At 41.5% G+C, this 20,887-nt stretch overlaps 5 protein-coding genes across 5 annotated transcripts in view; 1 reads left to right on the top strand and 4 right to left on the bottom strand.

Annotated features, from left to right (window-relative positions):
• Positions 1–913: 913 nt before the first annotated feature.
• Positions 914–6,630, bottom strand: LOC139661421 (protein NLRC3-like). Its single transcript, XM_071539845.1, has 3 exons — positions 6,562–6,630; positions 4,611–4,718; positions 914–3,892 (listed from the first exon to the last, which is right to left on the bottom strand). The coding sequence occupies exon 3, from the start codon at positions 3,808–3,810 to the stop codon at positions 2,725–2,727; it is 1,086 nt and encodes a 361-aa protein (XP_071395946.1). The 5' UTR covers positions 3,811–3,892; positions 4,611–4,718; positions 6,562–6,630; the 3' UTR covers positions 914–2,724.
• A 5,394-nt stretch (positions 6,631–12,024) lies between these two features.
• LOC139661422 (histone H3) lies at positions 12,025–12,470 on the bottom strand. Its single transcript, XM_071539846.1, has one exon. It carries the CDS (start codon positions 12,459–12,461, stop codon positions 12,051–12,053), a length of 411 nt encoding a protein of 136 aa, XP_071395947.1. The 5' UTR covers positions 12,462–12,470; the 3' UTR covers positions 12,025–12,050.
• A 354-nt stretch (positions 12,471–12,824) lies between these two features.
• LOC139661424 (histone H2AX-like) overlaps positions 12,825–20,887 on the top strand; it is a 38,127-nt gene continuing 30,064 nt past the window's right edge. Inside the window, exon 1 of the mRNA XM_071539849.1 lies at positions 12,825–13,204. Within this exon, the coding sequence (XP_071395950.1) occupies positions 12,825–13,204 (380 nt within the window). The remainder of the gene's footprint in view (positions 13,205–20,887) is intronic.
• On the bottom strand, positions 14,325–14,933 carry LOC139661407 (histone H1-like). The gene has a single exon (XM_071539831.1). It carries the CDS (start codon positions 14,931–14,933, stop codon positions 14,325–14,327), a length of 609 nt encoding a protein of 202 aa, XP_071395932.1.
• Positions 16,788–17,174, bottom strand: LOC139661413 (histone H2B 1/2). The gene has a single exon (XM_071539837.1). It carries the CDS (start codon positions 17,160–17,162, stop codon positions 16,788–16,790), a length of 375 nt encoding a protein of 124 aa, XP_071395938.1. The 5' UTR covers positions 17,163–17,174.

Genomic DNA, 20,887 nt, shown 5'->3' with positions numbered 1-20,887 from the left:
CATATATATCACTATATTACTACAATCTAATAGTGAGCTACTTTGGTTTGATTGTTACGTATGGAAACTTAACTTCAAGCATAATTTATTTTAACAAGTAAATTATTTAACCTGTGATGTCCTTCTGTTAGGAAGCTGATATTTTCAAAGATCACCATGAAAAGCCTAATCCATTCTGAATGGCTGGAGGAGTCTATCAGCGTAGTAAAATATACAGAGACACAAATTCAAAATTATGTTTTTAAACATTTTCTCACGTTTAAGGGAAACAATAGCTTAAGTTGAAAATAATATAGATGTTTCATATGAAGTAACTAATAATGATAATGTTTATTTATGTAACACTTATCTAAAAGGAGAGATTTGAATTGGGTCATAATGAAGCCATAACAATAATATCAAGCCATATAAAGCAGATTTAAAAGATGATATTGAATTCATTAGTTTAAGTCCCTCAGGTAGGCATTCCAGAGGCACTGATGGCAAAACTGTAATCACCTTTAGTCTGGAGTTTAGACTGAGTGTCAGTCAGAAGAACCTGAAGATCTCAGCTTGCTGTCCAGCTTATAGGGAACTAAGAGTGTAACTCAGGGCCAAAACTAGACAAATTCAGTGAAATCTATTCAGTATTAATTAATTCTGTTCCCTGTTTGTCTCTGTCTGTCTCTGTCTCCATGTCTCCAAGATGCTCTCCCAGCCCACTTGCCTTCCTGCTGGCCCATCCTGCCCTGCCCTTGGTTGCTGACAGACTGCACCTGTGGGGAAGACCATGAAGGCCTGGCCACCCCACAGCTGTCTCTCTCTCCACTCCCTGGAAGGTCAGTATTACATTTCATCAGGGACTAACTTAAGCTGAACATGGACACAATGGGTGTGCTGGTCAGCCACAATGAGCACAAAATGATGACCCAGTTGACAATTTATTGCAAAGTGAATTATTGACAAATGACTTTTGAAAGGAATGAGTTGATTGATGGTGGTTGTTGAAGACAGTTGAGTGCTCTTTGTTCTACAAGATATAAGAAAGAGAGAAAACACAAACATCCATGGAAATAGATTAGAGGTATTTCTCTAAACAAACATGATAATATGCATAAAGGAAATATTTATAAATAATAAAAGATTACTCAAGTAACTACCATTGTGTTCGCAAAAAATGCGGCTAATATTAATAATAATTAATAACCGCGGGAATTGATAATAACCGCTGAACCAAAACGAACATTCTAAACATCAGAAACTACTATAACGTGAAAAAAAAAGGGGAAAAACAAACTTATATTATTCACACAATCAACATAAACTCTCACCACACAGACACCCAGTATACTGCTGCTTTGCAAAGGGGAGGAGGCGGCAGATCGCCCGTCTCTTTTAAAGGGACATCAATCCAGAGGCAGGTTTCTCTGTGTCAGAAGAATCCTTTCTAGGACCGCTCTTCACAATAGCCGGTGCCCACTTTAGTTTGGTTTTCTTCTTTTTTTTCTTGTACCACACAACACTTGCCCTACCCATGCCGTTTTCACCTCATCCACCACCCACACTTCACACTGACACCCGACTCCACACCTCATAACTTTACTTTTTATTTAGACTTATTAATAAAATAATGGGTTAACCGTTGTTTACATTGTGGATCTCCTCTATTTGCTATGGCCTGAATGAACCGGTCATAACAGATCTCTGCTTATCATTAGTCAAAATCCTAGCTGCTTCACTCTGAACAAGTCAATTTTGACTGAGACAGAAATAGAGAGAAGTGCAGTATTATAAATGACATTATATCAAAGCATGGACGATCTTCTCTCAATCATCCACATTCATGGCTGTGTATGAATTTGGATCAGGATAAAACACATTCTGGAAAAACTTTAAGTGAAATTGAAAATACAGATGTAAAATGGCTCTAAAATCTAAATATTCCATTCTCCAACGGCATCCACCCTCTCAATATAATCCTGAGCATTTGCACACCGGCTGTTGAAGTCACCCATTATGAAGAAAGGGCCAAGTTTCTGGAATCTGTAGACATTTGTCAGAAGGTTCCTATAGAAGTCTGCTGCATCCATGGGGGAGTTGGCTGGGGGTAGACAGCAGACAGCCACAGAGAGAACAGGATACCTTCCACAGAGTCATCAAGAGTTTCACAATGACAGTCTATACATATTTGGTCACTAATAAATATGCCCACTCCGCCATGCCCACTGATCCAGAATGCGCCCGAAGATGAAGTTTGGTCCTGTTTTGTCCAAACCAGCTGTATCCAGTAACGGATGCAACGTTTCTGCCATATTCAAGCCAAGGTGGTGTATACACTGTGAATGTGTCTTATTATTATCAGACGAGTTTATCAGTTCCCATTTCTTTTAAGATAGCAAAAAAGCTTGACTCGATAGCTCGCTGCTGTTTGGGGATGTCGTGATTAATGAACACCTTCTTGTACATCTTGTTTTTCTGTAACATTTCCTTTTTGTCCATTACAGTTTTCTTGTGATCCTGACAGCTGAATTTGGCAATTATGACTCCCGGTCTATCGCTGTGTGATTGTTTCCTTTCTGCTGTCACACACTCTATATCTTTGATTTTCAACCCATCTTTAATTAGACAGTTCACAGAGTGCAGTGTGACTTCATTTTCTTTGTGTGGGAGATTTCTAATTACCACATTCAGTGCAATGTCTCGTACGCCACCAGATTCACCTGCCGCACTAGGGCCCCCGTTTTCTCAAACTTTTAGTCGCACATCAAGTTCGCCATGCGCGACTGCAAGTGCAAGTGACTCAATATACTGAATGCTATTTTCTGTGCCATACTTCTTTTTCCTCTGATTGATCTGAAACACCAGGAATTTTGTGTACATCTCAGTCAGGGTCTTGGGCAGGTCTTCTTCTCTCTCACTGGTTTTCAACACATGCTCCAGAACTGTAGCAGTGATCCAGCAGAAGACTGGGATGTGGCACATGATGTGGAGGCTTCGTGAAGTCTTGATGTGGGAGATTATTCTGCTGGCCAGCTCCTCATCTCTGAATCTCTTCCTGAAGTACTCCTCCTTCTGTGGGTCAGTGAAACCTCTCACCTCTGTCACCATGTCAACACACTCAGGAGGGATCTGATTGGCTGCTGCAGGTCGTGTGGTTATCCAGAGCCGAGCAGAGGGAAGCAGTTTCCCGTTGATGAGGTTTGTCAGCAGTACTTCTACTCTGGTTGACTCTGTCACATCAATAGAGCACTTTTCATTGGCAGTGAAGTCTAGTTGAAGGCAGCTCTCATCCAGTCCGTCCAACACAAACAGGAGTTTGAATTTACTTTTGTCATAGTTGGAGTTCTCTGACGTCTGTAATGTGGTGAATATTTCATTAAGAGCCTCCTCCTCGATGTCTCTGATTTCCCTGATACATGTGTGAATTAGTTCTGCAAAACGAAAGCTTTCTCCCTTCAGTAAATTCAGCTTGCGGAAGGTGAAAGGGAATGTGAGATGAACATCTTGATTGGCTCTTCCTTTACTCCAGTCCAGGATGAACTTTTTCACAAGGAACGTTTTGCCGATTCCTGCAATCCCATAGGTCAGCAATGTTCTTATGGGTTTGTCTTTTCCAGAAGGGTGTTTGAAGATGTCGCTGGGTTTGATTGGTTTCTCTGTTCCTGCTGGCTTTCTTGATGCCATCTCAATCTGCCTGACCCCATGCTGCATTTTGATGTGTGTGTCACCCCCGTCTGGGATGTAGATCTCTGTGTAGATATCATCCAGATGTTTCTTTTCCTCCATAAATCTTTTATCCTTACTCCCTAACCACATTTCAGGAGCACACATAAATGTGTCCTGGAGGTTGATTGGAGCATGTGTTGGTATGATGTATTGAGTCGTTGAGGCTCTGTGGTTGGCACCAACAAATCTGTGTAAAACAAATAAAAACAAATTATTAGTCTGTGTGTCCACCGGGCACCTCTGTAGCTAACAGCACTGAACAGAGGCTTGTGAGACAAATAGAAACCCATTTGAAGCTCAGTGCTTTTATTGCATCCTTTCCATTGAAAAAACAAAAAACGAAGGCAATATTGTGAAGAGAGGCTCCCTGTTGACATGTGGCCTTAGTGGAGGAGGTAGGTTGTGATAATAGACAGAGCAAGCTGTGGATAATATTCTAGTATTCAGATTCAGATATTTCATTGCAAATGTAGCAGTGAAATTAACTATGGGTTGATTTATTTCACATTATTTTTAAGTCAGTATTTTCCTGGGAAAGCTTTTGATGAGTACACACGCACCCAAGCTTCACAATCACACATTTACACAGTTACACCTGTGAGATTCCCAGTACAACCACAGTCTTCTACTGAGCAGCTCCACTGGAGCAGTTGGGGGGTCAGTGCCTTGCTCAAGGGGCATGACTGGTTCACTTTCCCATGCACGATTTCCCAGACAGATTTGAACTGTCGGCCATCAGATCACAAGCCCAATTCTGCATCTTTTACTCAGATAAATTGGTGTTTCCAGGAGCTGTGACATCAAGTAAAAGAAGAGGATTAACTAAATCCTTTGTTATTTAAACAGCTACACTAAATGGGCAGTGACAATGCAACCAACATGGCAGAGCCAGAGAATAACTTTACCTTCAGTCTGACTGCTGTTGGTGGGAAGGTGAGGAAGAGGAGCAGACTGTGGTTGAATGGATGAAGCTTCTCTGTTCTCTGAAGTCTCCCCAACATCACTGACATCCACTGAGAGAGAGAGAGAGAGAGAGAGAGAGAGAGAGAGAGAGAGAGAGAGAGAGAGAGAGAGAGAGAGAGAGAACCTAAGGGCTTTAATTTAAATCCAGCCAACTAGCCACCAGATACTCTTTACACATATATGCAGAGGAGGCACTGAAGGGGCTGAACATTCATCATGTTTAGTATTAATTTGTGTCACTATTGTCTCACATGAATAGGTCACACTTGTCAGCTATTTGTACTACTTTCACCACTGTACAGACATGCTGAACTGATCAGTCATAATCATGTCAGCAGATGAGCCAGTCAGCTACTCATTCATATCTGCATTCTGATTTAGTGAACAACAGGCCGTACAAACTCAAAACTGTTCACCTGTGTCATCATTATGTTCTTAGGTAGTTAGCATTCGTCAGAACAACTACTATGGAAGGCAGAACCATTGCAAACTGTCTTCCTCTGTGCAGACCCATACATGTGTTCCTGTTTAATTAAACCTGAATTGACCTGCTGTCTGTCTGCAGGCCTGGAATTAAGTCATTTTTAGGGCAAGGCCACTTTGGCCTTTGATAAATACAAATTTACTGGGGTGTAGGGCAATGTTAATGTAGGGCACCAAGGCCGAAACCAATGGTTATTAAAATCCTTTTTTTCAGTCCTTTTTCCTCAACAAAATAAACATCCTAATAGAAAAATGAAGTGCTGCAGTGTGATACAGCTCATATGTAAGATGGCTCAGACTGCAAAGTTAGTTACATGTCCAGTAACACACGATAAGTGTAACCCAGGTTACTTTTTTGTAGCTACAAATTACAGATTTCCCCTAAACGCCTCACAACATGCAGACTATCGGTAGACGCTGCAATTTACCGATGTTCCCTAAACGCCTCATATGCAGGCTACTGCTACTGATAGAGTTTTTGCTGCTGTCAGCCCGGTTAATTTTGCTATATTCTTCATTACAGCGTCTCATTACCCGCTGTACATTTAAACTGACTCTAGTTCTGCTCAAGCACTCATAGCTCTCTCTCTCTCTCTCTCTCCTTCTTTTAGCGACTTCCTCACTAATCCCACAGTTGTTTACACGCTTTTCAGATCTGATAGTTACTTAGCTTAGCAGTTAGCGATGGCTTCTCTCTCTCCCTCTCAGTTTAATTAATGATTAGCTGTTAATGTTTACGTTAACGTTACACATATATTTGCGGGAGTGGGAGAAATCTCGCGCTACTGTTGATGTCCAGCGTGATGACGGAAACACTGGGAAACGTGAGTTTGTTAATTTGCTGCGTCGCACGTAGTTTTAAATGAGGAAATCCGCAACTTTCTTTTAAGGCACAACGGCCAGTTGAAAACAGGACATGCCAAACTGGCCGTGTGGGTAGTTCATTTTAGAAGGGGCATTACGGACACACTCCGGGGCATCCACGGCACGTGGTAGGCTATACTTCCTGCCCTGTGACTGAGGTCTGCTGGTCCTGGTCCTGGGTTGACTGCCACCTGAGGCCTTGAGGGTCTGATGGAGCTCCAAACCCTTTTCTCTGCCTCTACAGCACTCAATAAATGGGACCAGAATCACAATTCTCTAAATCTGTGACAAACGTCAGCTAGATTTCCTGAAATCTAGTCCGCCTATTATTGATATTCAGTCAAAAAAATCCCTTTATTTTTTAATTGCACAGGATGTAGGCTGTCTTACTGTGCTGTCTTTACCGGAGGGTTTTCAGACAGACAGACCTTTAACGGCAGATTGGGAGATTTCCTCTTTTTATAGTCTATAAACTGTTAAAATGCTGTGATAGAGTCTAAACTATAAAACACTTTAAACTGTCATGTGAACTGCTGTTTACAATACCTTTGTTGGCGTCAATCAAGCGTGCTTCTCCAGTAGCCTGTAAGTGTAAGTGACAGTAGGTCAGCCGCTTCGACAAGGAAGTCAACCAGGAAATTTCGAGAAAGAAGTGATAGGCTTGTGTTCTGCCAGCCTAAATGAGAATAAACACTTCTGGTCGGGTTTTTCAGAATAAAAGCGTGATTTCTATTAACCCGCATCACTCAAATATTCACTAGCCTAAAGAATTTATTTCTGCACAAAAAACAACAACAACTAGGCTAATAATTAAGCAACAAAATGAAACTATACAATCTGTAGGCTACAGTGTGTTTTGCTGTTGTAATTATGTTGTTGAAAATCCCCCTCTACATTTCAACATCTTTTGATTTGTCACTTTTGGACTACTTAGGCTACACAAATTAAACATTATACAGATCACCTCTCATTGCTATCACAAGATAGTCTATAGAGTCAAAACACTCCTACAGACACAACACACTAACAGAGAGAGAGAGAGAGAGAGAGAGAGAGAGAGGTTTGATTCAGGAAATACAACTGGTCTGGTGTCATTTTCGGGGGAATTGCCAATGATCAATGATCAAAAGTGTTATGAAATCAAAGGGCAAAAACGATGTTCAAGACTTCTGGATGTGATTTATTAGGCCTACACAAAATAACGTCTTGTCAGCATCAAAACAGGAGATTTCTGCAAAGTGCACAGTGACTGTAGGCTTGTAATAAGTTCCATAACTCATATAATATAATAATGGACTAGAAATACTACGCTTTCTCATTTCTCATTTATCTTGGCAAATTTTCAGTCATTGTGAATGGCACTAGCTGACAAAAAAATAAATAAATAAATAAAATACTCGCCCATGTTGCATTTGTGGGTAAATTGTTACTCTGCTAAATTCCAGTTAGTAGTCTAGTATTATTAAAACCAGGAGTGCTGCTAGAAATATCAAAATACTGACTAGCCCCTGACAAGATGTCACACTGAATACGTATATTAACAGTTAATCACCCATTTTACTCTAACGGAATAAGAGCTAGAATACTCTGTGTGTGTAAACACGGTTTTTCACACCAGTCCTTCCTCGTCAGTCCAGAGGGGGGAGCTACTGATATCTGACAATGAATTTCCTGAAACTGCCCTCATTAGTTTGCAGTAGCACAATCGTATCTACATGCTGTCTACCAAGACACAAACCAAAACATTACCATAATACTCTTGTATCTGTATAGGCAGAAAAATAAATTAGTAGTAGAAGTAGAGTAGAAACAGAATGCAGAACCATGAAAATGTCTCTGCAATGGGGGTTAGAGGAGGAAAGAGGAGGAGGAGGAGACAGATGTCAAATGCTTCATAACACCGAGTTAGAGGAGGAAGGAAGAGGAGGAATGCAGCAGTCTGGTGAAAAATAACTCAGTTTGCTCTCTTCAACTGTTCATATATTTCTTTATTTTAGTGAATTGGTGTCTGATGTAGTGGATGGATGTCACATGTTGTGTGTTTGTCCTTCCAAGCACAGTGATGAAAGTTTTAGTGAACTTAATATGTAGACAACTGTCTGATCAAGCATGTTTACACGTCATTGATGTTCCTATATTATTCTGGATTATTCTTTTTAAGAGCTGGCATCTGTAAATGTCATATTTATTTTAGAGTAGCCAGGATGAGAGTGTAGCCAGATTTTTATAAACCTGAGTATGTTAGCTGGGATATGCCGACGTTAGCTGAGGCATGTAATCATCTTATCCTGTTTATTGTTGGTTTTTACTGTCTGTGTAAAGTCTGTTTCCATGGTAATATTCAGATTATTCTGTTGATTCATGTATGCATGGATTTATCAAAATAGATATGAATATTTATATAAATAGTTTATCACCAATTTTACTCTAATGGGGATTTGACCAAGTATCCAGAATACTAAGCACACATTTTTTTTCATACCAGTCCTTTCCTTGTGTAACATGTATTAGTTGTGCTTGTCCAGCCCTGTGTGTTTTGTGTGTGTGTGTGTGTGTGTGTGTGTGTGTGTGTGTGTGTGTGTGTGGCTCTCTTTCTCTCCTCTCTCTCAGACTCCGGGGCAGTGTTTCTACCTGCCAGTGGGGAGGTGCTGCTCTAGCTCCCACCTGGGTCATTGTTGTTGCTCATGATCATGTCACTGTTTTGCCCATCAAAGAGGCCGCATTTCTTTCAGTAACCTTTCAGTGGAACATGACATGGACCACTCACATCAATAACCCGGTGGTGGTCAAAACCTGCTGATGTGTCAGCTGAGATACAAACTGTTCTCAGCTTTGCAACACCCACAACCGGCAATGACTGGTGTGTTGATTATGTCAGTGCGTTCTTGAGTAGGCCGGTGCATTTTTCTGTGAGACGAGCCACACCTCAGCAAGAGAAGTGAGACTTTGAAATGGAGGAAAAACATGGAACCAAAGCAGTCAAGCACTGCTTCAGCTGGAAAGCAGCATTTTGGCCTCAAACCTTTTCACAATCCAACTGAGTCTGTTTCTCTGTTCCACATGTGTTGTTTCTGAAAAACATTAAGTATTGTGTTTAAACAGTGTCGTGTCTTTCCACAACTAGTGAAAGATATAAAGATGCAAGCTGGTGGCAGGTTCTTTGTTCTGTGACTAGAGAAACAGAAAAAAAGGGATATATAAGTATGCTTTTCAGTACAAAGAGAAGAAGTGGATAGGGGAGGGGTGAAAGTGTAACAATTGGGGTACTACTGTATGTGTGAGTTTCACATGTTCTTGACTTTCTGATAAACAGAAACAGAAACAAGTTGCATGAAGGATTCAGTACTTTTCCACTCTGCAAACAGATACACATTAAGAAAGAATTATATACTTGCATATATAATGATAAATTAATATAAATAATTTAAGCTTAATTTCTTCCACAAAAGGACTTCTAGTAGACAACTTTTTTCAGTCAAACCAGGCTGAGGAAGAGCTTTAGAGATACCCTCATAGAAACACTAGGAATTAAGGGATTTTTCAAGTCTTTTGTGCAGGTTTACAGGTTATTAAGTGGAAATTAATGGAAAAGTTCCCGTCTCCCTGAATTTTTCATTAAATTAGAAAGTAAGGAGTAAGATTAAGGGGGTGTTTGGATGTTTCGATGGGATCTCCTCCATTGATAACTCCCTTAATTAATTTTAAGGGGATTTTGCCTTAATTAAGGGATGAATTAATGTAAATGAATGAAAATGTAAGGTTATTTTAAGGGATTACTCGTTAATTATTTGTTCAATGACATAAACACATGTAAATGTTTGCAGGCGGTAGAGAGAAGTGTTTTACTGAGACACTGCTCTCTAACAGAGGTCATCACAGCAATTGACCACAAGATGGTTGTGAAAAATCTCCAGGATTTGCCTTCCTGACTTCCTGTTTGGGTAGACAGAGCCCCGTTGTCTACCAATGCAATCAGGTCCACCTGAAGCAGATTCTCCGGACAAAGAGGCAGACTGCAGGCTGGTGTATTGTTCCTCCTTATTAGTTTGGATTGTGTGAATGATCAGTGAATTCAGTTTATTCATTCAAGGATGATTACTTCGTTTCCTGATGTATAGAATGGCCATTTATTTCTGATGATTGTTACTGTTTGTTTAATTAGAATGTTTGATTATGCCATTCAGATTGGTAGGCCTGTAATATGGATCCTGCAGAATTAATAATTCATTGTAAAAAAAATAAAATAATAATATTTAATGTTGTTGAAATACTTTGAAATTGTGAACATCCTGTTGACTTGTGTTGACTCTTTGTGCTGTTACCAGCCAACCAATCCAAGCTAAAGCAAATGCTCTACCTGTAATAAAATAGTGGAACGGATCATCTGTGTCAAGTGCTCATCTGTCCTAATAGACAACCCACTGAGTTGGTCACTATTTGATCGAGTCAGGAGCGAGTTAGGAGATCGCCTACACTCAAGTCATCATTCCTTATTTTAATTAATGAATGTCTGATGCAGTAGATGGATCTCACACGTTGTGACTAGTGATGTGTTCGTCCTTCTATTTAGCAGCAGAAGTGCAGTGATGAAGGTTTTAATGAACTTAATATGTAGACAACTGTCCAGTGTGTTTACAGGCCATCAGTATTCCTATATTATTCTGGATTATTCCATTTAAGAGTCGATCTGTGTAAATGTCACGGAATGGAAAGACACAACACTGTTTTACAACACTGTCACAACAGTTAGTTTTATTGAGAAATAACACAAATGGAGCAGAGAAACAAACTGGGCTGGATTGTTAAAATCTGGAGGCCAAACTGTTGCTTTCCATTTAAACCCGATTTTTGGACTTTATTATCATTACTCAAAATATACAACGGGTCAGTTTTACTCAGGTTTCATAAATGTGTAATGATTGTCATGTGCATTTAAATGAAACCCTTTGAAGACCTTACTTGCCCAGTTTTATACAAGTTTGAAACTGTCTTTATCCATCCTTATTAAAAATACAGGTCGATTTCACAAAAAGTTTACAGCTTTAAAACACCTTCCTGTAAAACACAGATGTCACTGACTGACCATGCTTGGATCAAAAGCTCAAACAATATATTTTAGACTGAAAAAAACTCTGACACTAAATCCTTACCAGCTGTAGACCCTGACCTCTGACCTCTAACCTCCGATGTGGTGGGACAAGAGAAAGGGCTATTTCCCTTCAAAGATTAAACCAAATAAATACCAGTACTAGTACTCAAAATGAAATATCTTGTCATTGCAATATGTTTGAGAGCAAAAATTCTGCTAATTGGAAACCAGTTCGTTTAGAAAGGCCAACATGTCAAGTGTGACAGTAACAGCTAGGTGATGCTAAGTCTTGGTTTATTTTGTTATGGACATTATGTGTGATATACACGGGTAGGATAGAAGAATATTAAGTCCTTTTCTGCAATTAGTGATTCATTTATAAGCACATGTTCTGACTCCACTGGTGGGTTGGTGCATTGCAGTAACATTTTTAGCCCACAAGAGGGCTCTGGTGTTCATATAGTGGCTCAGTGCTGATAGACAGGTAGGAATGAATTGTCAATGGGACAAATTATTAGACTTAAGGACAAACAAAAGGGAACATTAGTCTTGAATGCTCCATTTATAAAATGTGTAAAAGAGAAACAGTCTGGTCCACTCTGTGTGTGTGTGTGTCTGTGTGTAAACAAGGTGAACTTTGATAGGGTGTTTGAAAATGTAGAAAATGTGGACTATAAAGCCAGTATACCTGAAACATGATGTGAAGTCAACCATATGTAGGTGTATCTGTGACTATTTGTTTCTCAATTTGAATGGAAGTGGTAAATATTTCACAACTACTTCATACTGTACATGCTCATGCTGCAGGCTACAAGTTTGTTACAATACCACTGGATATAATTATTATGAATCATTGATTGAAATAGCAAAGAATTTCCTCTTTGGTAGTGAAGATGGAGGTGGCTCTTAAAAGAGCCGTTTTGTGTCGGTGTGTGGAGCAGAAGGTTTAAGCTCGCTCTCCGCGGATGCGGCGGGCCAGCTGTATGTCCTTGGGCATGATGGTGACCCTCTTGGCGTGGATGGCGCACAGGTTGGTGTCCTCAAACAGGCCGACCAGGTAAGCCTCGCTGGCCTCCTGAAGAGCCATGACAGCGGAGCTCTGGAAGCGCAGGTCGGTCTTGAAATCCTGAGCGATTTCTCGGACCAGGCGCTGGAAGGGCAGCTTGCGGATGAGCAGCTCGGTGGATTTCTGGTAGCGACGGATCTCTCTCAGCGCCACGGTACCGGGCCGGTAACGGTGAGGCTTCTTGACGCCGCCGGTGGCCGGGGCGCTCTTACGGGCAGCCTTGGTGGCCAGCTGCTTCCTGGGGGCTTTGCCTCCGGTAGATTTGCGAGCGGTCTGCTTGGTTCTTGCCATTGCTTTTCCTTTCTCTCGACGGAAGAAAAGTGTAACGGACTGCAGCGAAATGCTGCTCTTAAGTCACCGGGCTGGGTCTGTAACGGTGACGCTGCTTCACTGCACCGGTTTCTGATTGGTCTGTAGCCAAGCCGCTCCTCCTTCAGTGCAACACCGCCTAAATCTCCGGCGGTTATTGGAGAAAAGTCCTTTCTAAATGTCCGCCAAAATTCAAACTCAGCCGCCCGCTGCTTCTCTGCCCGGAGCCTCTTTTCTGATTGGACGGACATGAACCGCCCCGTCCGCTCCAAGGAGATATAACCGAGGGTTTCCCTTGTGTTTCATATTTTCTTTGAGTCACAACTCTAGAAAGAAGACTTTACAATGAGTGGTAGAGGCAAAACCGGCGGAAAGGCTCGCGCCAAGGCAAAGACCCGCTCGTCTCGTGCCGGGCTCCAGTTCCCAGTCGGCCGTGTCCACAGGCTGCTGCGCAAAGGCAACTATGCCCAGCGTGTCGGTGCCGGCGCCCCCGTCTACCTGGCGGCTGTCCTCGAGTACCTGACCGCTGAGATCCTGGAGTTGGCTGGAAACGCTGCCCGCGACAACAAGAAGACCCGCATCATCCCCCGTCACCTGCAGCTGGCCGTCCGCAACGACGAGGAGCTCAACAAGCTGCTGGGCGGAGTCACCATCGCTCAGGGCGGCGTGCTGCCCAACATCCAGGCGGTGCTGCTGCCCAAGAAGACCGAGAAGCCTGCCAAGAAGTAAACCTCACACACCGGCTGCTCTCCTCACAACACAAAGGCTCTTTTAAGAGCCAAACAATTCTCTCGAAAAAAGGAAAACTTTCTGCCATAGCTACATTTATCCTTAATGAATAGACAACATTATGTTACACGTTATGTTATATTCAATTAGTTTAATTTCTAAAGGTTTAGCCTATAATCTTGGAGCTAAATATCCTTTAGGCCATACTAACGCAATCTGTAATTCCACAGAAATTGCTTAAAAAGCGTTTCATATATATTTAATAATTACAATATCTAATAAGTGTTCTTGATCACCCGAATATGATATTAAATATCTAAAAATATTTATTTATTTTCTTTCTTATTATAATTTTCTTAGAAGGGATCTGCAATTTTAACCATTTCGGTAGAAAAGCCCCAAAACAAGGGGGGTAGTGTATGAGCTATGAATAAAGTAAATAATTACATTCATAAAATTAATTTATATGCTACTCTTGATAGTTACTAAATGATATAAGAAGTTTAAAACAAACAATAATAATTGACATCATCCTTGACCATCCCCAAGACTCAGGTTTTTTTTAGCCTTTTTGTTCATTCAGTCCGAGTGGCATTTCTATCTAAAATGTTCATTCAACAGTAATTTATGGACACCACGACTGCTATTTGCAATGTTGGTCAGTAAGTAACCTGATTACACTGGATAGCCTAAATGGGGTCGAACAATGGATAGTATGAATATTGAAGCCGAGTGAAACAGGTGCGGAGCTCGCATGCACACGCAAATACAGTCATAAGCAATTTCACCCGCCTAAATTGCCTGTTGGTGGAGTTATTTAAATTTCAATTTAATTTCTTCCTTTTAATTTCAATTTATTCAATATATCTAATATACCCCAGTAAACAATGACTGGAAAATGGCGCTTTGAATAATATAATCTCATCCTTTGAAAACAAAATGCAGTTTAAATTGGCCTACAGTTGTATTAATACATAACTAAATAAATGTAATATAGGCTATTGTATATTTATACATTGTAATGTTTGGCACAAGTGCATTAATCAGGAGCTCTTTGATTGAAGTTGTGGGTGGCTCTTAGAAGAGCCTTTTGTGGATGAAGTATTGTTCGTATGTTTACTTCTTCTTGGGTGCTGCCTTCTTCTTGGCCACCTTGGGCTTGGCAGCCTTCTTCGCTGGTGCTTTCTTGGCAGCAGCGGGCTTTTTGGCCACCTTCTTGGGACTCTTGGTGGCCTTCTTGGGGCTCTTGGCTGGCTTCTTGGCCGCTGCGGGCTTCTTGGCTTTCTTGGGTGATTTCTTGGCGGCTGCGGGCTTCTTGGCTGCCGCCTTCTTCTTGGGGCTCTTGGCGGGTTTCTTGGCAGCGGGCTTCTTGGCTTTCGGGGCGGCCTTCTTGGCGGCGGGCTTCTTGGGCTTGGGGTCGGCCTTCTTGTTGATCTTGAAGGAGCCGGAGGCCCCGGTCCCCTTGGTCTGGAGCAGAGCGCCCTTGGTCACCAGGCTCTTGACGGCGATCTTGACGCGGGCCTTGTTCTTGTCCACGTCGTAGCCTCCGGCAGCCAGGCTCTTCTTGAGGGCGGCCAGAGACACGCCGCTCCGCTCCTTGGAGGCGGACACGGCTTTAACGATCAGCTCACCGACGCTGGGGCCGGCCTTCTTCGGCCTGGGAGCCTTCTTCTTGGCCGCTTTGGCCGGGGCGGCGGCGGCTGGAGCTGGGGCGACTTCTGCCATTCTCTTCTCTGTCGTTACTTCAGATACACACCAAACAGGGAGTCTGACTAGACTGGTAGTGGAGCCGGAGCAGGGGGTGGGACTTAAACACACCATGAGAACCGTGTAGACTCCACTCAGCCCACCGTCCTTTGTGCAGGCGGAATGCCGTGCAGCTTGTGTTTTCTCTTCATCGATAAATGTGTAAAATACAGATCCGGGAGAAATACTGAAGTCTAACAGCGAATGGACCCGATAGCAGACTTGTGTCTCTTCATATTGAAGTCATGTGGAGCGCTGAAGGTTTCTGCATTTTGTTCGGGGAGGCTCCAAACCTCACCTATGCACCGAGGTGGGAAGCGCTGCTCGGTGACATTTCTCTCCTAAAATGCTTTAAAGTGCATTAGATACCCACCAAAACCCGTTTACAGCTGGCCGAGATGTTTATCCAGAGATTAAGAGTATAAATAGTCATCTCTTGCAAATCGTTTTATATTTAACTGAAGCTATTTTGGTATCAGCAAACACACTCATGCTGGCAGTGGCCTGTGGCGTGAGACTCCCTATGAGAGATGGACACTGTGGCTATGACCATTTATTTTGTTATGTTGAGGACTTCATTTATGATTCATAAGTGTTTTTGATATGTTAAAACAGAAGTACATAGGCTATAATTAACATTTCTTTCTGCCATTTTGGAGGTTCTACTGTTATTGAACACAGTCATGCAAGCTAGTGAGTCATTGATCCCAAACTCATTTTCTTCTGGACACAAACAATTATAAATATATAAATGATATATTATATTATATATATATTATTTAAACATATATATTATACATTATGTATATTAGCATATAATATATTGATCTCACCATGGTATATTATTGAGTAGGTCTATACTTTTCTTTGATTTTTTTTCCAACAATGTCAAATCATACATCATACATGATAATTAAACAATCTTTGACCATTGGTGAGTGCCATGTTTTATTATTCAATATCACCTTTTTTATTTGGCTAATGTTGAAAATAAGGAGATAAAATATATTAAAAATCCTAACAATGACTGGAGTAATCAGGGTGTCACAGTGATTCTAGTGAAATGAGGACCAACAACATCTTTCCAGCAACATTTATTTATCTGGATGACTGATCCTGCCTCAGGACAGCTTTTATTGTGACTGCATCTTTCTCTCATGAATGATGACTGATACTGATACAGTAGACTGGCCTGAAGTTAGGTGGATATTATAACAACTCTAAAAAAATGTAAAATTTGATTTTTAGATCATCCTTTAAAAGCAGAATTACATTAATTTACCTTGGTGGCAATGGAGCTGACATTAAATACGTAGCTATCAAAGTAAGTCCTCAAATACAGGGCAACTGACCATTCAAGACATGGACAGGTCACTGTTACGGTTTGTGTGCAAGCAGTGTGACTGAACTGAACGGCCAGCTGGAAACTAGATCAAGTTAGGCTCATTCATGTTAACTAGTGCAGTGCCCGTTCGCGCCGCTGGTGTACAGAGCGCTGTTCGCTTGTTTATTCAAAGTTTATTAACATTGAACGTGTCCAAATTGCACCAAATCCGACACTGCACTTGGGTCACCAGCAATATGAGATATGATACGAGATACGGACACGCAGACAGAGATTCATTGCTTTACCGTGTGATTTGTCAATTACTCCTACCAGGTTGTAAGTGTAAATGGCGTTGGGGAGTTTGTTTCTAGTATATTAAGTTGTTGTAAACAGTATAATTTTAAAGATCAAATAAGCATTAAATGATTTAAGACTTTACTCTTCCAGAGTAAGTGTGTGGCTCTTAAAAGAGCCGTTGGGTTGATGTTGACAGCAAGCCGAGCCGATTACTTGGAGCTGGTGTACTTGGTGACGGCCTTGGTGCCCTCGGACACGGCGTGCTTGGCCAGCTCCCCGGGAAGCAGGAGACGCACGGCGGTCTGTATCTCCCTGGAAGTGATGGTGGAGCGCTTGTTGTAGTGAGCCAGGCGAGACGCCTCACCGGCGATGCGCTCGAAGATGTCGTTGACGAAGGAGTTCATGATGCCCATGGCCTTGGAGGAGATGCCGGTGTCGGGATGGACCTGCTTCAGCACCTTGTACACGTAGATGGCGTAGCTCTCCTTCCTGGTCTTTCTGCGCTTCTTGCCTCCCTTGCCGGCGGTCTTGGTCACGGCTTTCTTGGAGCCTTTCTTGGGCGCTGACTTCGCTGGTTCAGGCATGATGACTTCTCGGTACTTTACAGCAACGAATATGATGACCTAACTAAAACGACACTATTTATAGGCAGCTGATGCAAATAGCACTGTGCGGTTCCCCGCCTGCGATTGGTTGAGTTTCGTCGCGTGACCGTGAAGTGGCTGCACGGGAAATTCTCCCACAGAACTACAATGGATAGAAGAGATATTCTCATTCAAATGAATGTGAATGTACTGTTGTTTGGTTGGTAGCTACTAAACACTGCGACGTAAACACGTTTTAAACGCAGCACTGTTGCATTAAATTCAGAAGGTGTTTGTTTTGCCATAGTGAAGGCATCACTTTGACAAACATCCCAATTCAACATTCAATATCCAATCTGAATTTCGCACATTGTACAGAAATGAAACACTGGACATTTTCATTACAGCATGATGAAAGATCAAAGGCTGTTAAGAGTTGTCTTGTGCCAGAGATTACCATGACGCACGAGGAATGTACCAGTCTATCTATTTTATATCTATGTCTCTAATCATTCAACTCCACACAAAGACTGTCTGTAACTGGCTCGCGGGCTCCACCCCCCCAACCCCCATCCATTTATACCAACTTCAAAGATAGCTACAACCAACTGAGCAATTTTACGTTGATTAGACGTTTAAAACACGTCTAAATGGCCATAGCCGTCTAGTCTAAACAGAACAAACTGATGAAGAACAGACAGACAGAATAGAGTGGTTCCTGTAGGGACAGCTCAGGACTGGCAGTCCTCTTCAGTCCCTGTTTTTCAACTGAAGTGGGTCTGGGAGGAAGGAGTGGGAAAAGGAGGTTTTCAAGTTCACCATCAGTCCGCTCACCTTACTCACCATGGGATTCTTTCATCATTTTTTTTTCTTTTTCTTTTTCTTTTTTTTCTTTAACTGCTTTATTAATATAAAAAATAGAAATTGATAAAACAAATAAAAGTGTCATTAGTAGCCTAAAGTGATAAAAATAAGAAATAAAAGAGCTATAAGCAATAAAATGCAACACCGCACGATTGCCCCACTATTTGAAAAGGTATAAAAAGAGTAAAAACCATAGAATCTCTGTCCTTTAAAACATACTGTATGTGGTAGTTGTATCAGGTTCCTGTATCAGTATTGCAGTAAAACAGACAGGGGAGTGCTGCAGAGGTATCTGGGCGGGTCAGTTTTTTCCTCCTCTATGGCCGGTTGCAGTGATGGGTTGGTTTCAGCTCTGTGAAGATATTTATTTCCCAAAACGGCAATTCTTTCGTGCAATGTCATCAGGCCAGAGAGTTGGTGGGTGTATTTATTGTTTGTATATTTGGGTAGTCTGTAGCACATTTTAATGGCAAGATTTTGGACAACCTGAAGTTTTGTGAGTTGTGCTCTCCCTACGTTGCACCAGGCAGGCACTGCATATTCAAACAGCGGTCTGATGTAAGACTGGTACACACGCACAGCGGTTTCAGGATTCGCTCCTCCTTGTTTTCTGCAGAGCACTTTCAGATGATTGAGTCTCCGTCTCGCCTCTTTCTCAATTGCCGCTATGTGTGCCGTCCACTGCATGTTCTGTTGAAAGGTCACACCTAAAAATGTTGCTGTGGGGGTGGCCTGAAGAGTTTCTCCATATAGTTTGAGATCTATCGGCTTATTTTTGCGTGGGCGTTTAGAGAATAGTACACATTGCGTTTTTGAGGGGTTTAGTTTTACTCTCCACATATTTGCCCAGGCTTCCATCTCAGTGATGCATCTCTGTAATTTTTTTTCCAGCATATTTAACATGTTTTGATGAGGCCCAGTAACAAAGGTCATCAGCGAATTGGGAGACTTGTCCCTCTCCCCTGGGTGGGTAGTAGATGTCACTTATAGGCTATATAATAAAAACAGCAGGGGACTGAGAGCTGAGCCTTGGGACACGCCAGCTTCTGGGGTAAATCTGCTGGAAGTTGATTCTCCCACTCTCACTGCAATCTCTCTCTGGGTTAAAAAACTATTTAAAAGCCACCACCATTTGTTGCGGGAGTTGTAGATTACAGTCCAGCAGCCTGTATATGAGTCCTTCGTGCCACATTTTATCGAATGCCTTTTCAATATCAAAAAATACGGCAATCGTTACCTCTTTCTTATTAAAACTCCGCTGAACGTCTTCTACCAGCCTTAGGATATTGTCAGTTGTACTTCTTGCCTTTCTGAATCCTGCCTGATGAAGAACCTCACAAAGCTTCACAATATAAACCTTACTTGCGGACCTAAAAGAGGAAGGAAAGAGCGTGCTTAGCTGGGCGGTGCCAAACTCTGCAGTCCTTCCCCACATTGTTTCCAACGGATTTTTAGTTGCAGCAAGTTAACAGATAATAATGAATATATAATATATATATACATTTTTGTATATGTTTTGTATATATATATTGTATTTGTATTTTGTATTCTGTCTTCACAACCTGATATGAACGCTGGTCTTCCAAACCTTACCCGTCCACTAATTAACACTTATTGGCGTAACTAAGCAGCTGCTCATTCAGTACTTTTACACTTGTTATGGATTGCACAAAAGGTAATGGTAATCTGTCAATGTCTTGAATGGTCTCTTGCACTGTACTTGATGCTTTATGTGTGTTTTGAGTGTCAGCTACATTGCCACCAAGGTAAGATAATGTAATTATGCTTTCAATAACTACAAAGGTTTCTTTTTACATTTGATATAATGTCCACCTAACTTCAGATTTTGTACCAGTCACCATTCATGAGAGAAATTGTCTTGAGGCAGGATCAGTCATCCTCAAATAAATGCTGCTGGTCTGGAAAGATGTCATTGGTCCTCATTTCATCAGGGTCTCTGTCACACCCTGATTACTCCAGTCACTATTAGGAATTCAACTGTCTCATCTCCTGCTTTTCAATATTAGCCAAAAACATGGAATGGGTGATATGGGATTATATATCATGGCACCAATTGTCTAAAGAGATTTTTTTTTTTCTTCTGCGATGGACCAAACAATTCCTCCTTACATACACACAGTTTTCTTACACTGATATTTTGCATTTGCATTTGATATTTTTAGCTCCAACTCATTGTTTTATATTTCAGGTATATCAGTGGCATTCTTATTTACAGTCATTTCCATTAAATAAAACTAACTATGCTATGTAACCAGCTAACGTTAGCTAGCACACAAGCCATGACCAAAGGATATGTAGCTGGCTATGTCTAACTGATCTCTGTGGCCGTGACCATACCAGCTAACGTTAGTAACTACTAGCTAACAGCTAATATTGTTTACATATTCAGCAAATTGTTACACAAAGCACTTGTCTCTTTCTATTTTAACAGGAAAGTTAATAAATTGTGAATGACATACCAAGTGGGGTAAGTGAAAGGAATTAATTAATTAAATACCAAGTGGGTGTGGGCTGCCCTAGTGGGGCTCTGAGGCCATAAGCCGGGACATGTTGGAGGTGACAGCGTAGCTGATGTCTTGAGGTTGGTGAAGAGTAGGTGCATACCTAATCGATCTCTATGGAACTATACAAGATATGCAAAGTGAAAAAGATGGATATGAACAGATAATCAGAAAGTGTAACATTATGAATTTATATAGGCTAGAGGACACTTACCTCATCTGTGCCAGTCCAGTTTGTCAGTCACTTCTCCGAGAGAGCTGGACTTCTTCGGTCTGCCTTGAAACAAAAATATGAATGAGAATATTTACTGACTCAACGAGGAGTCTCAATTAGAATTA

The sequence above is a fragment of the Centroberyx affinis genome, unplaced genomic scaffold (assembly GCF_046629955.1).
Source record: "Centroberyx affinis isolate AG114_WGS23_722 - 3 ecotype Tasmania unplaced genomic scaffold, CSIRO-AGI_Caff_v1 ptg003527l_1, whole genome shotgun sequence".
NCBI classification, from domain to species: Eukaryota; Metazoa; Chordata; class Actinopteri; order Beryciformes; family Berycidae; genus Centroberyx; species Centroberyx affinis.
Note: the sequence above shows the minus strand (reverse complement) of the source record. Positions and strands in the feature narration are given on the sequence as shown.

Coding starts and splice junctions, on each gene's coding strand:
- LOC139661422 (XM_071539846.1), bottom strand. CDS start 12,461: ATGGCAAGAACCAAGCAGACCGCTCGCAAATCTACCGGAGGCAAAGCC.
- LOC139661421 (XM_071539845.1), bottom strand. CDS start 3,810: ATGTGTGCTCCTGAAATGTGGTTAGGGAGTAAGGATAAAAGATTTATG.
- LOC139661413 (XM_071539837.1), bottom strand. CDS start 17,162: ATGCCTGAACCAGCGAAGTCAGCGCCCAAGAAAGGCTCCAAGAAAGCC.
- LOC139661407 (XM_071539831.1), bottom strand. CDS start 14,933: ATGGCAGAAGTCGCCCCAGCTCCAGCCGCCGCCGCCCCGGCCAAAGCG.